Source organism: Apodemus sylvaticus, chromosome 2 (genome assembly GCF_947179515.1).
Source record: "Apodemus sylvaticus chromosome 2, mApoSyl1.1, whole genome shotgun sequence".
Taxonomy (NCBI): Eukaryota; Metazoa; Chordata; class Mammalia; order Rodentia; family Muridae; genus Apodemus; species Apodemus sylvaticus.
Genome location: NC_067473.1, coordinates 128,424,287 through 128,443,991, shown reverse-complemented (window position 1 = coordinate 128,443,991; position 19,705 = coordinate 128,424,287). Strand labels below are relative to the sequence as shown.

The following is a 19,705-nucleotide window of genomic DNA, read 5'->3' as shown; positions in this document are numbered from 1 at the left end:
TGAGGTCAATGAAATACAACATAAAGCCCAGGGAAAAGAGCCAGGGGTGTGCAGAGAAATCATTACCTGAATGACGACTTTGGTGGAGGGTGAGAACATCTTCCTTCAGGAATATAGAAGGAGAATGCTGGAATGCCCAATGGGTAGGGCTCAGATTCGGCACTCAGATAAAATGTAATCCTGTCCTTTAAAAATTCTTTTAAATCAAATTTTATTTATTTTAATGTGTGTGTGTGTGTGTGTACATAGGCACACACATGTCACAGTACACATGTGGAGGTCAGAGGGCAGCCTCTGGAAGTTGTTTACCATATAGGTCTGGACATGTAACTCAGATCATCAGACTTGTCGGTAAAGCCCCTTTGCCCGCTGAGCCATCTTGCTGACCTGCAAGTCCGTGCTTTCGACTCCCCTGCAATGACAGAGAAAAGCCTGTTGATGTAGTCTCTGAGAAGCAAAGAGTGTAGATCTCTGGGCTTTCTGTCTGACTGGGAGCTTGAGAAAGCAGTCCCTCATGACAGTTCTGGTCAAGTACTTCTTTGTAATCACATACCCATCGCCACCAGGGTCAGGAATGTCTAGCCAGGGTGAGTGGATTTATTGCTAGTGAAAGGCAGAGACATCCCCAGGAGGTCTCCTCACCTCCCAGCTGCTCTCTGGCCCTCTGTCTGCACTCAGAGGTTGATCCAGGTTCATATAAACAGTGCCGCCTGAACAGCCATAGGGAGGGGCGGGGCCCTCTGCTCTGAAGTCAGCCCGAGCTGTCCCTGTGAGCCAACTCCACAGCTTCACTGGTTCCAGGCGTCCAGGGACAGTCCCCAGGAGAGTGAACAAACAGTCACTCAGCCACTGTGGTGCGCTCAGACGTGAAATCCTGTTTAGTCCTAAATTCTCAACGCGATCAGAATCAACCCTCTGGAATAATATTCCTTGCTGGACTCCCTTCTCGGCTGTGGCTCCGCCCCCTAGCTGTAACATCAGGGCGCTCCCATTATAAGTGGTAGCTCATCCCATGTTTGATGGGACCTGTTGTGAATTATTTTACTGAAGAGGGTGTAAAAATGTGCAGGTCGTGTATAGAGCAAAGACTGCACATCCACAGAACCGCAGTCAGCCAGGACTCTCCCAGGCACCGCCATGTGCCTCACCCCCTCTCCCTCCCCCTGCCCCTCCCCCTTCCCCATCCAGTGCTGATACAATGCCATGTCTGTTCTCAGAAGCCTTCACATGCTGTCTGGCTTCATTTTTCTTACTTTTAACCTTCTGTATATGGAATTGTTTGAATGGTTGGTTTGTTTTTGTGTTTTGTCTGTTTTTAAGACAAGGTCTCAGACAGTCCAGATTCAAGGCAGTCCAGACTGGCCTTGAACTTAGAATCCTCCTGTGACAACCCTTGGAGTGTTGGGATTGCAGGAATATACCACACTACCAGACCATGATGTTTATTTGCTCCATGTTAATCAGATTCATCCATGTTAAATGTAGCTATCGTCTATTTTCTTTGCTGTGTGCTATTCCATTACATGAATAAACTGCAATTTCACCGAGTCTACTTTTAGGAGACATTGAGGGGGCTGTTTGTTTTGTTTTTTGAGACTGGATCTTATACTTCTGGGGTCTCTGAAGACTCATTTTGTAACTGGGGGTGACGTTGAACTTCTGACACTCCTTGCCGAGACCCCTGACGTGCTAGGACCACAGCTGTGTGCTGTCACCCCCATTTTATGCAGTGTTGTCAATCAAACCCAGGGTTCATACATGCTAGGCAAGCATTGTACTGAGTTACACTTCTACCCATATTACTGGATATTTGTATGTGTGTATTTATTTATTTTCTTTTGTGTATGTTTGTGTGTGTACTGTAAACAATGCTGATATAAACCTCACCCAAGTTTGTATGTTTCTAAGTATGCAGCTTTCCAAAGGACCTTACTAATGATTGACCTTCAAGAAAACTTGGATCAGAGGTCCCATCGACTTTTATGTACGGATAATTTAAATAGAATCACGGTTTCAAAAGTCTGATTGTCTGATGTCCATCAGGATCTCACTGAAGATGAATCTGCTTTTCCCAGCATTCTAAAGTTGTTGAACATTTTTTTCCTATCTGTTGGCCTCCTTTGCTGCAGTCTGTTGAAAGGCTGACCTCATTTATCAGCCAGGCTGTCTGCCTCGTCCCCCTTTGATTCTTTCATGGGCTGTTGTTTGTTATTGTTGTTGTTGTTGTATGTCAAAGCTCGTTGTTTCTTGGTATCAGTCGTGACTCTCTGGATGTATTCTGGTGTTAAGTAAAGTTTTTGTAGGAAACTAGAACCACGGGGTGACAGAGAGTATGTTCTACACAGCACATCAGATTTGAAACTGACCAAAGGAGGCCTTTTAGACAGAGAAACAAGTCTGTGTTCTCTGCCAGGAATCTGTGTGACCCTTGAGAAGAACCTGATTCCATGCTCGTATAAATTACTTACAGGTCTCCTTCACCCTAAACTCCTAACAATTTACACTAATAATTATCTTAAACTGGAAGCCAAGTTAAGCTGAGAAGCACACACATACACACAGACACACACACACACACACACAGTGAGACTCCCAATGAGACTGCAGATAAGCAGTAGTCTGCAGTCATGTATGATATGAAAGGCCGTTCTCGAGTTAAATTCTGATATTTTGCATAAAACTCTGCAGAATTGGGCTTTTTTGTTTATCAGTTGCTTGTTTGTCTTTACACACGATTGTCATGCAGCAATCCTGTCTATCAAAACTTAGCTCTCTAAGATTGAGTAAAGATGATTGATCGCCTTTCCCAAGCATCCAATCTCCCTTTCACACTATTAGAACTTCAGTTTGGGGCTCCACATAATGAAAAGCACACTTCCCAGCCACATTTGCCATGAGCACGCAGTTAAACACGGGCCAACTAGATTAATTTGGAAGGGAGAGGATTTCAGCTTCTGCCTATGGGAGAGGAGGCACTTCTTCATTCTTTACCACAGTGTAGTGATGCCCTGAACTGGGCCAAGTGATGGCTGGCCACACCTCAGGGACAGCAAGATTAAAGATTAAAATCCTCATCCCTTTGTGTATGTCCAGGTCTGACTTTATGGAAAGATATGTCAGCAAAGGATGAGCAGTAGTTTCCACTCAGCCACGTGATCAGCCTTGCCAAAAAAACATTATTTAATAAATATCATGACTTTAGTGGTCTCAGGTAATTCTGTCGAGTGTAAGTTAAAGTGTTTTGTATGTACATATATGCTTGCACATGTGTGAACATGCACATAGAGGCCAGAGGTCACCCTTAATACCATTCCATAGGAACTATCCACCTTGTTTAGAGGCAGGGTCTATCACTGACTGGGACACTGTGTGTAAAAGATAGGCTTCAAAAAAAGTAATAGGATAGAATTCTTGGAATTCTTTTCTTACCTACTATTTGAATTTTTTGAAGACCAGGTCTAGTTGTATAGCCTAGGCTGGCCTGGCCTGGAAATGCTATGTAACTTAGGCTGGCCCCAAACTTGGGACCCTCCTCAGTTTCAGCCTTCCTAATGGTAGGATTACAGGCATGTAACACCATACCTGAAATCTGTGGTGGCATTCCCTCCTCCTCTTCCTCCTCTTCTACTTTCTCCTCTCCTTCCTGCTCCTTCTGTTTGCTATATTTTTTAAAATTTCTTTTGTTGTTGTTTCATTTCATTTTGTTTTGAGGCAGAATCTTTTATAGCCCAGGCTGGCTTTGAACTCACTCTGTACCAAACTCTGGATCCTCTTGCTATTAGGTCCCAAGTGCTCAGATTAAAGGCAAGTGCCATAGACCCACAATGCTGGGAGAGGAGTTGTATTCTAGTGGACCCAAAGTCATGCTCACACTAGGCGGTAGGTACTCTACCACTTTGTACCCAGGAACCTCAGACTTTTTGTAATGCTCTAAGTCATCCTTGGTTCTATAAACAATGGAGTGAGACAGTTCTTTGCAGTGGGGAGCTGTACTGTGCCCTGTAGAACAGTATTCTGCCCTCTATCTAAAACACACCAATAGCAGTTCCTTCCTTAATTGTGACTATTAAGAAGGCTTCAGAGCATTTGTCTTCCAAGGGGCAAAATCCCCCCAAACTGAAAAATAGCTGGGTGTGGTGCATACACATTTAATACCAACACTTGGTATTCAGAGGCAGGTGGATCTCTGAGTTCAAGTCCAGCCTGGTCTACAGAGCCAGTTCCAGAAGAGCCAGAGCTGATTACATAGAGAAACCCTGTCTTGGAAAGAGAGAGAGGGAGAAGAAAAGAAAGAGAGAGAGAGAGAGAGAGAGAGAGAGAGAGAGAGAGAGAGAGAGAGAGAGAGAGAGAGAGAGAGAGAGAAAATCACTAACCTAAAGGAAGTCTCTTTCTTTTTTGTTTTTTGTAGACTATATTTTTAGAGCTTTAAACTTAAAGGAAAACTGAGCAGTGAATGCAGACTCCCTCTCCAGCTCATCTCCTTCCCAACTGTGACATCTCCTAATAGTAATCTCTTGCAGATGTGTGGTACATTTGTGATAAAAGTCCACAGACAAGCTTTGTGTAGTTCTACACATCCTGACACACACACAGGCTCACATATGCTCCTTTACAGCACCATACAAATAAAATCACTGCCTTACCCACCCCCACCCTCCACCCCCATGATGCATCCATCTCTGCTTCCATACTGAAGCAGAGTCGTGTATTGGTGTCCATGAAGAACTGGTTCTAAGATCTCCCCTCCCTTTCTGCGAAAATCTGCAGACGCTCCAGTCCCTTGTATAAAGTAGTCTAGTGTTTGCCTGTAACCCACACACATTCCTGTTTACTTTGAACCACCTGTCCATGAATTATGCTTACCACAATGAAAATGTTATGTAGGTCATGGAGACTGTATTGTTTATACTGTAATGACCAGGAGAAGTCAGCCTGTGTTTGCCACAGACTCAGGTTTTCATAGTTTCAATCCACAGCTGGTTGAGTCCATGGGTGCAAAGCCTCTGCATATGATCATCTCACTGTTGGCTCCTCTCCTTTAAAAAAAATACTATATTTTTATGTATGTGCTTATCTGTGTGTCTGTGTGGGCTGTGCACATGTGGGTGCTGGTGTTCGTGGAGTTCAGAAGAGTGTGTTGGATCTCCTGCAGCTGGACTTACAGGTGGTTGTGAATCACCCAAGGTGGAGGCTAAGACCCAGCTCAGGTCCTCTGTAAGAGCAGTGTATATTCTTAACGGATAAACCATCTCTCCAACTCCTGCTGCCTTCTCTTTAAACTGAAACCCCATGAAATAATCTCTGTGCTGCCTTCCTATTAATGTGTCTGTATTAGTGGCTCCTCCCCCATGCCCAGTGATTGATTAGTAGAAGACGACTCTTAACAAGTGAATATTCATTGTTTAGCATGACACATGCGCATGACTAACCTTTAGAAATTTATTGATGTATTCAGCCAGCATTTCTAGACAACACCACATTTTTCAGCGGAGGAAGATAGCATAGACATCACATTTTATGACTGGGAGAGGTTCTGGCTGTCTAGAATAGAAATTATTCTTGAGAGATCTTGGCAGAATGACATCTCCGAGACCAAAATTCATGTAGGATAATTCCATCAGACAGTACTTATCATTTGAAACACATAGCTATTTCTATGTTTAGGTGCCAGACACAGAATGTGCTTGAGTTGGCAGCCATGATAGCACAGATGCGCTCAGTGTTTAAGATGCTTGCCTCTGGGTGGGACACAGCACCAGAGCTTTGTTAAATGGTCAGAGCTACAAGTATCCATTAGTACATACTCTCATCTTTGAGATTATTGCCTAGAATGGTGAATACAATGCCTCCCTTCTCCCTCCCCTACTCTTTTCTCCTTTGTCTTGGCTGCATTTTTATAACTTTTTTTAAGTTATTTCACATTTATTTTATGTATATGAGTGTGTGTGTGTGTGTGTGTGTGTGTGCATCACATGTATGCAGTACCTACTGCCTTCAGAATTCAGAAAAGGGTCCCAGATTCCCTGGAACTAGAATTACAAATGGTTGTGAGCCTTCATGTGGGTGCTGCAAATAGAACTGCAAAAGCAAGTGCTCTTAGCCACCGAGCCACCTCTCCAACGCTATTCATTTTTATAACTTAAAAGTCAATAAACACATCCTAGGGAAGTTCTTCACATTAGGCATGCATGTTACACTTATTGCAAGTGAATGGGTAAATTGATGAGAAGTAACAACTTCCAGTCTATTGAAGTCTCATTGCCACAAAATTAACTGTAAAACAAAGCGATTTTAGGTGCTGACCTGGGAACATGGGTTCTTGAACCATGCCTTGTGGTTCACCTTCATCTGAAATACAGCAGTATTCGTAGGGTTTTGGTGTTGAGCAACTGCGCAAAGCTCTCTCCTAGCCTGGTGTGTTGGCTCCTGCTTGGTACTTGTACTGGCTGGTTTTGTGTGTCAACTTGACACAGGCTGGTGTTATCACAGAGAAAGGAGTTTTAGTTGGGGAAGTGCCTCCATGAGATCCAACTGTGGGGCATTTTCTCAATTAGTGATCAAGGGGGGAGGTCCCCTTGTGGGTGGTACCATACCTGGGCTGGTAGTGTTGGGTTCTATAAGAGAGCAGGCTGAGCAAGCCAGGGGAAGCAAGCCAGTAAGAAACATCCCTCCATGGCCTCTGCATCAGCTCCTGCTTCCTGACCTGCTTGAGTTCCAGTCCTGACCTCCTTTGGTGATAAACAGCAATTTGGAAGTGTAAGCTGAATAAACCCTTTCCTCCCCAACTTGCTTCTTGGTCATGATGTTTGTGCAGGAATAGAAACCCCCGACTAAGACAGTACTACAATATTAGAGAGTCCGAGACTGGAGGATCATGAATTTGAGGCCAGCCTGGGCTACATAGCAAGAACCTGGTCTCAAAAATCAACAGAAGTGAGTGGGGTGGGGGTGGGGTTGAAGAACAAAGCATGAAATTATTAAGAAAATTAAATAGTAGTCCTAAGAGTTGACAGCTGACCTTTAATATGAATAAAATGGACTGTTGTATATTTTGATTTTTCTGGAAGCACGAACCAGTTTCCCAAGATTGTCAGTTTGATTAAGTGCTACTGCTCAGATTCCAAGTGAGCAGAGAGTTGTTCTTATGTAAGAACAGCAGCCAAGAGACTTTACTTCCTGTAGTAAGAGAGCTGAGTCTTTCACCTTTAAGTAGGTTCCAATGCTCCTCTTAGAAAAACACATTGAGTGTACATGGAGCCCCCTTCAAGTTCTTCAGCATAAACATCCAGCAGTAAAATGATCTACATAGATTTTATTGTCATTCTTCTGTAGCTCCCCTATCATCCTCCAAATGTAATTGTTCTACCCAACCATCTTTGGAAAGTTCATCTCTGTAGAAATCTCTAGAATAGATAAAACCAGAAAACAAAGGAGAAGTCTTTCTTTCTTTCCTTCTTTCTTTCTTTCTTTCTTTCTTTCTTTCTTTCTTTCTTTCTTTCTTTCCCTTTCTTTCTTTTTCTTTGTTTCTTTCTTTGTTTCTTTCTTCCTTCCTTCCTTCCTTTCTCTTTTTCTTTTTTCCATATAATTATTTTTAATTAATTTATTTTATATATATATGAGTACATTGTTACTATCTTCAGATGCACCAGAATAAGGTGTCAGATCCCATTACAGATGGTTGTGAGCCACCATGTGGTTGCTGAGAATTGAACTCAGGACCTCTGGAAGAGCAGTCAGTGCTCTTAACCACTGAGCCATCTCTCCAGCCTTCCATATAATTATTATTAATTTCATGTGCACTTGTGTTTCATATGCCTGTGTGACGGTGTCTGATCCCCTGGAAATGGAGTGATAGACAATTGTGAGCTGCCGTGTGGGTGCTGAGAACTTAACCCAGGTTCTCTGGAAGAGCAGGCAGTGTTCTAAACAACTGATCCATCTCTGCAGGCCCAAGGAGAAGCTTTTCGACTAGGTAATAGGAGTGAGCAATATCCAATACCGAATGGTAGACGTGGGCCACACAGATGGAGACCACACTTTGGTCCCTAGTTTGTTGTTGTCTTTCCTCTTCCTCGTTTGGATCCCTGCCATCATATGATGTCCCCTTGGTTGATGAGGTCTAGATGAGTGGTGTGAAAGGAAATTCACCCTGGACCCAATGAATGGTCCTCTACAAGCAGGTTTGTGTGCTTCAGTATCCCAGGGAGTGTGGTGGTAAATGAGATGTGTGTACCCTGTAGTTCAGGCATTGGAATACTGGGTTTCCAGTTGGTGGCTGTTTGAAGAGGCTTAGAAGATGAGCTCTTATTAGAGGAAGTATGTCACTGCGGGAGAGCACTGAGGTTTCAAAAGACCCTTGCCATCTTTCAGTTCACTCCTTGCTTCCTACATTCAGCTCCAGATGTGAGCACTCTGCTTCTGCCTCAGCTGCCACATCTGGAGCTTTCTACCATGCTTCTCTGCCATCGCAGTGATGGACTCGCATGTCTCTGAAGCCGTGAGCTCAAAGTAAAGCTCTCCATCTATACATTGCCTAGGTCATGGTGTTTTATGTAAGAGAATAAGCCTCAGAAAAGTCAGCAATAGGGGAAGTTAATGTAAAAGAAATACCTAAGTGGTTAAGTTCTAAAACTTGCCAGTGTTTTCCTTTGCACCTGGCGGAAAGATGTGTATTAGTTGCTTACGTCATTGCTGTGACCAAATACCAGGCAAGAAGTAACTTAAGGAAGGATCAGTTTATTTTGGCTCACAGTTTGAGGGTGCAGACCATCATGGTGGGAAAGGCATAGCAGTGAAGTCATGACACCAGGAGCGTGCAGCAGCTAGTTTACAGTGTATCCATAGTCAGTGAGCAAAGAGAGGTGAATGATGGTGGTCAGCTGGCTTCTCCCTCTTTATCAGTCCATGGCCTCAGCCCATGAGATGTCACCACCCATATTCAGAGTGAGCTTTCACTCCTCATTTAAACCTTTCAGGAAATGGCCTGATATGCACCCCTGTAGTGGCTATTCCTGGTTGTCAACACGACTATATCTGGAATGAACTACAATCTAGAATTGGAAGGCTCACCTATGATCCTAATCTGGAGGCTCAAAGATATAAGTTTCTGACTTGGATCTTGGCATGGAGATCTTGAAGCATAGTGACTATGAAGCCAAAAGATTAAGACAAGGAGATCTTCAAGTTCAAGATCATCTGGGATTAAAGGCATGGAGGCACATGCCTTTAATCTGGGCCACACCCTCTGCTGGAGACCTATAGCCTTTAATCTAGGATACACCCTCTGCTGGAGATCTATATAAGGACATTGGAATAAGGAAGATTTACTCACTCTTCCTTGCCTGCTTGCCGTGGGACTGAGCAACTGCTAGATCCTTGGACTTCCATCCACAACTGCTGCTGACCATTGTTGGGGAGTTGGACTATAGACTGTAAGTCATCAACAAATTCCCTAAATATATAGAGACTGCCCATATGTTCTGTGACTCTAGAGAACCCAGACTAATACAGAAGTTGGTACCAAGAGTGGTTCTAGAGGAGCAGAAATATAAAGATGAGTGTTTTAAAATTTTGGAGTTGGTTAGTTGATCCACCAGCATCTTCAACTACTGAAACCTCTCCAGATTCTCTTCCTCCTGGGAGCTCGGAGAATATTAAAGACCCGTGGATGAAACTATATCTCAAGCTTAAAGAAGCTAATGCCTTTAATTATCTTGATGAATTGGGTGGCTTGTTGGTATACAATACTTTCTACAAGTTGGGGGAAAAATCAGAAAATGATTTTGCTGGCTGGTTGCTCTTAGCATCTGGGGAGGGGGGAACGATGGAGGAAAGGAAGGAGTTATGTGGTTAAAATCAAACAGCTCCAGAGGCAAATAAACAATCTAAAAGTTGCTAAGTGTGCCCTTGAAGAGAATCTTCTCTCTAGTTGTCATAGAGTTCAAGTAGCAGAAAATCAAACTGAAGCCCTCATTATAAGGCTGGTTGAATTACAGCGAAAATTTAAGTCTCAACCTCAGAGGGTGTCAGCAGTTAAAGTAAGGGCATTAATTGGCAAAGAATAGGATCCTATAACTTGGGATGGGGTGTGTGGGAAGACCCTGTTGAAATTGAGAATTTTGAATCTTCAGATTTTCAAGGATTTGCTCCACCTGAAGAAGTAGTACCCTCAGCCCCACCCCTTGAAATAATGCCTTCTCCACTTGAGGAAATTAATCTCTCGGATTCTGATAAACCAGTAGTGACTTTTGCTGACAATACTGATGTTTCTCAGGGCCCACCAATAGTTTCTTCTAGACCTATAACCAGACTCAAGGCAAAGCAGGCCCCTAGAGGGGAGGTAGAAAGTGTAGTCCATGAGGAAATACACTATACTAATAAGGAGCTTAATGAGTTTGCTAATTCATTCAAGCAGAAGTCTAGGGAATATCCTTGGGAATGGATTTTAAGCGTATGGGATAATGGTGGAAGGAACATAAAACTAGAGCAGGCTGAGTTTATTGGCATGGGCCCTCTGAGTGGAGATTCTAGGTTTAATATGGAAGCTCGCACAGTTAAAAAAGGTGTCAAAAGTTTGTTTGATTGGTTGGCTGAAGTATTTATCAAAAGATGGCCTACTGAAAAGGAGTTGGAGATGCCTGATATCCCTTGGCTTAGTGTTGATGAAGGGATTTTAAGGCTTAGGAAAATTGCAATGCTAGAGTGGATATGTTGTATAAAACCTAATCCTCCACAATAGGAAGGTCCAGAAAATATGCCCTTCACCAGTCCTGTAAGACGCAAACTGGTGAGAGGGGCACCAGCACATTTAAAGAGTTTTGTTCTTGCCCTTTTCCTTATGCCAGACCTTAGGGTTGGAGATGCTGCTGCTCAACTGGATGAATTAAATTCAACGGGTTTAATTGGGCCTCAAGTTATCAAGGGCCAGGTTGCAGCAGTGAATCGCCAGAGACAAGTTGATTGTAGTTATTATCATGGACAGAGTAGACAAAACAATGTTTATAATGACGTACCCCATAATGGGCAGAGAGGTGGAATTTATAATGGTATGACTTGTTTGGACCTTTGGTACTGGCTAATCAATCATGGTGTTTCCAGGGATGAAATACATAGGAAACCTACTGCATATCTGTTTGATCTGTATAAGCAGAAAAATCCTCAAACAAATGATAGAAAGGCTGCATTGGATCATGGCAAAAGGCAATCTCTGCCAGTGAATCAATTTCCAGACTTAAGCCAGTTTACAGATCCAGAACCCCTTGAATGAAGGGGTGGCCAGGTTCCCCTGAGGAAGGATCTTGATAAGACACCTAAAAGTTTTGCTGTTAGTCTTTCTCCAATTCTTCCCCAGAGGGACCTACGGCCTTTTACAAGGGTAACTGTACATTGGGGGAAAGGAAATAATCAGACTTTCCGGGGTCTGTTGGATACTGGTTCTGAACAGACACTGATCCCAGGAGATCCCAAGAAACATTGTAGCCCTCCAGTTAGAGTAGGGGCTTATGGAGGACAGGTGATTAATGGAGTTTTGACTGATGTCTGACTCACAGTGGGTCCAATGGGTCCCCAAACACATCCTGTGGTCATTTCCCCAGTTCCAGAATGTATAATTGGGATAGATATACTCAGAAATTGGCAGAATTCTCACATTGGTTCTCTGACCTGTGGAGTGAGGGCTATTATGGTTGGAAAGGCAAAATGGAAGTCTTTAGAGTTGCCTCTGCCAAAGAAAATAGTGAATCAAAAACAATATCATATTCCTGGAGGAATTGCAGAAACTACTGCCACAATCAAGGACTTGAAAGATGCAGGGGTGGTGGTTCCCACCACATCTCCTTTTAACTCTCCCATCTGGCCAGTACAGAAGACAGATGGATCATGAAAGATGACAGTTGACTATCAAAAATTAAATCAGATAGTAACTCCAATCGCAGCTGCTGTACCAGATGTAGTTTCGTTACTTGAACAAGTTAACACATCTCCTGGAACCTGGTATACAGCTATTGACCTGGCAAGTGCCTTCTTCTCAGTACCTGTCCATAAGGACCACCAGAAGCAATTTGCTTTCAGTTGGCAAGGCTAGCAGTATACCTTTACAGTTTTGCCTCAAGGATGTATTAACTCTCCTGCCCTGTGTCATAACTTAGTTAGAAGGGACCTTGATCTTTTGTCTCTTACACAAAATATAACATTGGTGCACTATATTGATGATATTATGCTGATTGGACCAAGTGAGCAGGAAATAGCAACCACTTTGGATTCATTGGTAACACATATGTGTATAAGAGGATGGGAAATAAATCTGACCAAGATTCAAGGACCATCTACTTCAGTGAAATTCTTAGGAGTACAGTGGTGTGGGGCATGCAGAGATATTCCTTCTAAGGTGAAAGATAAGTTATTGCACCTGGCCCCTCCCACCATCAAGAAAGAAGCACAATGTTTAGTGGGTCTCTTTGGATTCTGGAGAAAGCACATTCCTCACTTAGGTGTGTTACTCAGGCCTATTTACCAAGTGACTCAAAAAGCTGCTAGCTTTGTGTTGAGAAGTCTCTTCAACAGGTCCAGGCTGCTATGCAGGCTGCACTACCACTTGGACCATATGATCCAGCAGACCCAATGATACTTGAGGTGTCAATGGTAGATAGAGATGCTGTTTGGAGCTTCTAGCAGGCCCCTGTAGGTGAATCACAGAAGAGACCTTTGGGATTTTGGAGCAAAGCTCTACCGTCATCCGCAGACAACTACTCTCCCTTTGAAAAACAGCTCTTGGTCTTCTATTGGGCCTTAGTGGAAACTGAACGTTTGACAATAGGACACCAAGTTACTATGTGACCTGAACTGCGCATCAGGAGCTGGGTGTTATCAGAACCTCCAAGTCATAAAGTAGGGCATGCACAACAGCAGTCTATTATCAAATGGAAGTGGTATATTCGTAATCAGACCAGAGCAGGTCCTGAAGGCACAAGCAAGTTACAGGAAGAAGTTGCTCAGATGCCTATTACAATGCCATCTGCTGCCAAGCATGCACCCATAGCCTCATGGGGGTATTCCCTATGACCGGCTGACTGAAGAAGAGAAGACTAGGACCTGGTTTACTGATGGCTCTGCACGTTACGTAGGTACCACCCAGAAGTGGAAAGCTGCAGCATTACAACCCCTTTCTGGGACAACCCTGAAAGACACAGGTGAAGGAAAATCTTCACAATGGGCAGAACTTCAGGCAGTACACATGGTATTACAGTTTGTTTGGAAGAAGAAATGGCCAGATGTACGATTGTTCACTAACTCATGGGCTGTAGCCAATGGATTGGCTGGATGCTCAGGGATGTGGAAAGATCACAATTGGAAAATTGGTGAGAAAGACATGTGGGGAAGAGTATGTGGATAGATCTCTCCAAATGGGCAAAGGATGTGAAGATATTTGTGTCCTATGCAAATGCTCACCAAAAGGTGACTTCAGCTGAGGAGGAGTTCAATAATCAAGTCGATAAGATGACCCGTTCTGTGGATAGTCAACCTCTTTCCCCAGCCATCCCAGTTATTGACCAGCGGGCACATGAACAAAGTGGCCATGGTGGCCGAGATGGAGGTTATGCTTGGGCTTAGCAACACGGACTTCCACTCACCAAGCCTGACCTGGCTACAGCTGCTGCTGAATGCCAGATCTGCCAACAGCAGAAACCAACACTGAGCCCCAGATATGGCACCATTCTTGAGGAGCAATCTGATGGCAGGTTGACTATTTTGGACCACTTCCCCCGTGGAAAGGACGTTTTGTTCTTACTGGAGTAAATACTTATTCTGGTTATGGATTTGCCTTTCCTGCACATAATGGTTCTACCAAAACCACAATCCATGGTCTCACAGAATGCCTTATCTATTGTCATGGTATTCTACACACTATTGTTTCTGACCAAGGAACTCATTTCACAGCCAGAGAAGTGCGACGGTGGGCCCATGATCATGGAATTCACTGGTCTTACCATGTTCCCCATCATCCTGAAGCAGCTGGTCTGATAGAAAGATGGAATGGCCTTTTGAAGACAGAGTTACAGCACCAATTAAGTAGCAACAGCATGGAGGACTGGGTCAGAAGGCGGTATATGCTTTGAATCAGCATTCAATATATGGTACAATTTCTCCCATAGCCAGGATCCATGGGTTCAGGAATCAAGGGGTAGAAAAGGGAATAGTTCCACTCACTGTCACTCCTAGTGACGCTCTAGGAAAATTTTTGCTTCCTGTCCCCACAACTTTAGGTTCTGCTGGCCTAGAAGTTTTGGTTCCAGGACGGGGTGGGGGAGTTCTCCTACCAGGAGCCACAACAAACACTCCATTAAACTGGAAGCTCAGACTTCCCCCTGGCTATTTTGGGCTTCTAATGCCCTTAAACCAATAGGCTAAGAAAGGAATAACAGTGTTAGGAGGGGTGATAGATCCAGATTACCATGAAGAAATTGGATTGCCTCTCCACAATGGAGGTAAGCAGGATTATGTCTGGAGTGCAGGAGATCCCCTAGGGCATCTCTTAGTACTACCATGTCCTGTGATTAAAGTCAATGGGAAACTGCAACAGCCTAATCCAAGCAGGATGACAAAGAAATGAAGGTATGGGTCAATCCTCCAGGAAAAGAGCCAAGACCTGCTGATGTGCTTGCCGAAGGTGAAGGAAATACAGAATGGGTAGCAGAGGAAGGTAGTTATAATACCAGCTAAGACCATGTAACCAGTTGCAGAAACGAGGATTATAAGTAACATGAATGCTTCTATCTTATTTTGTTAAGGATACACTTGTCTTTCTTCCAATTCTTTTAACATCAATTGGTATTGAGACACTAAAAGAATGTTCCCAAGGGACATTGCCCCATTGTAAATTTGCAAATGTGTTTGCGATTGTACGAGGAATAGTTATATCATGTTAGGCAAATTCACGACCTTGTTATTATTTCGTGTGGACATGAGATATTTGTGTCAAGTTGACAAGGGGTGGATTGTAGTGGCTATTCCTGGTTGTCAATTTGACTATATTTGGAATGAACTACAGTCTAGAATTTCGCTCACCTATGATCCGAATCTGGAGACTCGGAGATATAAGTTTCTGACCTGGATCTTGGCATGCAGATCTTGAAGCATAGTGGCTATGAATTCTAAAAGATTAAGACAAGGAAATCTCTGAGTTCAAGATCATCTGGGATTAAAGGCTTGGAGGCACATGCCTTTAATCTGGGCCACACCCTCTGCTGGAGACCTACAGCCTTTAATCTGGGCCACACCCTCTGCTGGAGGTCTATATAAGGACATTGAAAGAAGGATGACTTACTCTTCCTTGCCTGCTTGCCTTGTGGGACTGAGCACCTGCTAGATCCTTGGACTTCCAACCACAGCTGCTGCTGACCATTGTTGGGGAGTTGGACTATAGACTATAAGTCATCGACAAATTCCCTAAATATATAAAGACCGCCCATACATTCTGTGACTTTAGAGAACCCAGACTAATACAACCCCCAAGATGTATGTTTCCCTGGTGTTTCTAAACCCCCTCAAATTGACAAGCCAAGTTATCCATCACACAGTGTAAGGGGTTGTGCCTTTGCAGAGTTGGGAATGCTCAGCATTCTAGGGTCATCTAAGATGGTACCTTAGGAGGACAGCTGGGAGTCAGGGTCAGGGCACAGTAGTTAAGGACCTGGCCTTAGGAGCCAAACAGACTGACTTCAAATGCGTTCCTCCTCTACATAATATCCATGAGCAGTTAACAACAGAGCCAGCATCTCTGAACCTCACAGCTTTGTCAGAAAAACATGGAGAATAATGATGCCTTCTGCATGAGAAGACTGACACCCAGCCTGCGCGAGAACAATAAGGTCCCTAAATGCTTAGTGCCTAGTACTTAACCTTTCAACACAGGTTAGCTAATAGAGAGGAAAATGTGGCCATTGGGCAGGGGGAGAGTTAGCTTGACTCTGTGTGCACAACACCATGTTTCTTGGGATTATGATCCACCTTTTCATGTACGTTTCCTAGGAGCTAATGGACCTTCTAGAATCATGTTTCGTCCTCCCTGGAATACTTGGGCAGCTGGAGAAACGTTTCTCTCATATAGCACATGACCAACTCTCACTAGCTCATGTTACATGTTCCCCACAAAGGGCACATCTTTCTTGTGACCACTAGAATCTGTCCATTTTATATAGCATTTTTATAACTTTATATATTATACAAATTTATAAGGTTTTTGTTGTTTCTTTTTTTTTGTTTTCTTTTGTTTTGTTTTTCAAGACAGGGTTTCCTTTGTGTAGCCCTGGCTGTCCTGGAACTCACTCTATAGACCAGGCTGGCCTCAAACTCAGAAATCTGCCTGCCTCCGCCTCCCAAGTGCTGGGATTAAAGGCATGCACCATCTCTGCCCAGCTTATAAGATTTTTATAAAAACTAGTTTTATAATTATAAAATATCCAAACAGTATACAAGTACATTTTAGTTCACAGTGGTGATGTGAGGGTTCCCTTGGGTTTATCAGAAACATGTTCTCCCTTCCTCTTATATTCCAGAGATTTCTGCAGAGACTAACTTTCCAAAGCCGGTTGTGTGGGTCTATTATATGTCAGAGGATGATAGAGACAGGAGCGAAAGCAGTGTCTCTGTAAACTGTTTTATCGTGGGATGTCTATATTGAAGCACTTGTAGACAGTCTGTGAGTGGTCCTGTGGAGACTGGTGTTCCAACACGCTGAATGTTAGGAGCTCCTGGAGGTGATTAGGGTGATGCTTCCAGAACATGGAAACACGTATAGTAGAATATGAAGATGTGTGTAAAACTAAAATGTGAATAATGTCTTCAGTCCCATTCATCGATAACGAAATCGATGCTCACAGAAAGTATTAGAGACTTCAAAGTATATGATGTGGTTGTCTCATTGGAGGGATGTCTCCAGTGAGTTACTGGGACCAAGGTCCTACAATAACCACTCAGCATTCTTCATCGGAAAGCCTGATTGAATGTCTCTTCAGGTGACAGTATGATTAATACACTGTGTTTCTTTCCAGCGATGAGAATGCCAGGAAAGACTTAAAGACACTGCCAGTCTTTCCAACCAAAACCCTTCAGGAACATCCATCGCTTGCTTACTGGTAAGCCAAGACAGCCCTGTGCTGAGGCCCCACGGAGCTCTGAGTACTAGCAGATGAAATAGAGTCACTTTTTTTCTCTTAAATTACTTGTACCCCTTGTAAACATACTCTCCATGGTTTTAGTCTCCAAACTGTAAAAATGGCCTTCTTTTGCACACACACACAAATTATGAAATAAAGATGCTAAAACATCCCATTTTGATAACTTTAAATATGAAAACTGGAATACACTTTCCAAATATACAGTGAAATTAGATACAGAGCCTACACTGAGTTTGGACTCTGGAAACCTCTGAACAAATAAATCACTGTTAAATGAAAGTTTCTTTTTTAAAAAAAAAAAGTGGGGTGGGGTGGGAGTCTGGGGATGGGGTGGGGTGGGGTGGGAGTCTGGGGATGGGGTAGGGTGGGGTGGGAGTCTGAGGGTGAGGTGGGGTGGGAGATGATTGATCTCAGAGTGATGCCTGTGGTCTCACAGCTACACCCAGGGTGTGACTGAAGAGCTAGCTGAAGTGTAGGGTAAAGTAGGAGCTAAGAAAGGATGAAATTTCCAAGTCTCTCCTCTTCCAGGATAAGATTAGAGGCTTTTCTCTACAGCAGTGTCCAACGTGGTAATAAGAATATTTCAGATGGTATTCAGACTCAAATACTTGTGTTTTCTTTATGAAAAAAATCAAAAAAGTCTCATCCCAGGTTGCCTGGTACCCTTTTCATAACTCAGGGTGACCTTGAATTTTCTAGCTTCTCTGCCTCTGTCTCCCAAGTGTTGGGATTACAGGCACGGGCCACTATGCCTGGCTTGTGTGGCACCAGGGATGAAACCCAGGGCTTTGTGTGTGCCAGGAAAGCTTTCTACCAACTGAGCCACATCTGTTTTTGAATCAACAACAGGAGAATAGGTCTTCGGCTCAAAATTGCCTCAACAATGACCTCCAACTAGTATTTAATATTTGTACTTTGTATCTAGTATGATAGATCTAGAACATTAGTTTTCTGTTTGAGAACTTCATCTTGTTTCCTTTCCTAGTAAACAACCTTTTAAAATATGAATACAAATCATATAGTTATAGGTTATAGTGGAAGTAGTCACATGCTGAGTTAAGGAGTGGGCTCCTACAGAAATAGCAGAAGATGCCACTTTGCCTCCCAAGTAAGAAAGTTCCTCTCAGGTTTCCAGTGGCTGCCTGAGAACACAGAAATGGAATCTGGATATCAAAAAGACACCTGTCACCATGCTTATTTCCCTGTTTTGCAGCGAGGACAGAGTGATTGAGCATTATTTGAAAATTAAAGGTCTCACTCGGGGTCAAGCTGTGGTCCAGTAAGTATCGTTTTTCTTCTTGTCTAAATGTAGTTTTAAAGAAAACATCTTTGTGATGCCATATGTGGGTGTTACCAGTTCAGACGCTCTCCAGTGCAGGACAGGTAACAAAGAAGGCCACCTAGGAAATGATGAGGATGATTCTGGGCACAGGGAAGGTGACTTAGTTCTGAGTTCAGGAATGATGCTGCCAAACCTTCCAATATTTTCATAGAGAAGATGGAAATTCAGTTTGTGATTCTACTTTGGATGGAATTCACAATACACTTGCTGTTGGAGTTCCGTTTCCTCTTACTATCAAGAACAGATCGTAGTCATTATTTAGAGGTAGGTAGGTAGGTAGGTAAGATAGGTAGGTAGGTAGATAGATAGATAGATAGATAGATAGATAGATAGATAGATAATCTTAATTAGGGTTTCTACTTCTGTAAAAAACACAATGACCAAAGGAACTTGGGGAGGAAAGGTTTACACTTCCACATCAGTGTGTATCACCAAAGGAAGTCAGGACAGGAACTCAAGCAGGGCAGGAACCTGAAGGCAGGAGTTGATGCAGAAACCATGGAGGGATGCTGTTCAGTAGCTTGTTCTCCATGCCTGCACAGCCTGCTTTCTGATAGAATCCAGGATTACCGGCCCAGGATTAGCACCACCCACCAGGGGCTGGACCCTCCCCATCCAATCATTAAGAAAATGCCCACAGGATTGCTTACAGCCTGATCTTATGGAAGCATTTTCTTAATTGAGGTTCCCCCTTCTCTCAGATGACTTTTGCTTATGTGAAATTGACATAAAATTATCCAACACAGATATATAAAAGATAGATAGATAGATAGATAGATAGATAGATAGATAGATAGATAGATAGTCTGATGTGCACAGGCTGACCCTGAACTCACTAAGTAGCTAAGAATGGCTTTGAATCCCAACCTCTACCTACCTGCGTCCCAGGACTCTAAGTGCCACTGCACTCATGGTCTGCCATATCCTTTGACTGTATAGAGGCACCATTGATTTATTAAAAACTCTTCCCTTGATACAATAACTTCTAAGTTATTGAAAGTTATGAAAACCAACTTGCTGTTGTTTGTGACTGTCCCAGTACCTGGAGAGTGACTCCTGGGAGCAGCATAGGTTGCTTGAGAAGTGAGACAAGGACCCGGGTCGCCTGTCCCCTAGTGAGGACACAGCCTTCTTCACCTTCACCAGTCTGGTTTTCATGACACACTGTGATGCTCAAGGCAGAGGGTAG

The 19,705-nt window shown here is 43.3% G+C and overlaps 1 protein-coding gene across 9 annotated transcripts in view; it reads left to right on the top strand.

The window, feature by feature from the left end:
- Positions 1–19,705, top strand: part of Frmd4b (FERM domain containing 4B) — a 321,370-nt gene that overhangs the window by 263,040 nt on the left and 38,625 nt on the right. For all 9 annotated transcript variants that reach the window (XM_052174401.1, XM_052174394.1, XM_052174393.1 and 6 more), the window contains 2 exons: positions 17,049–17,132; positions 18,388–18,453. In XM_052174401.1, the coding sequence (XP_052030361.1) occupies positions 17,049–17,132; positions 18,388–18,453 (150 nt within the window). The remainder of the gene's footprint in view (positions 1–17,048; positions 17,133–18,387; positions 18,454–19,705) is intronic.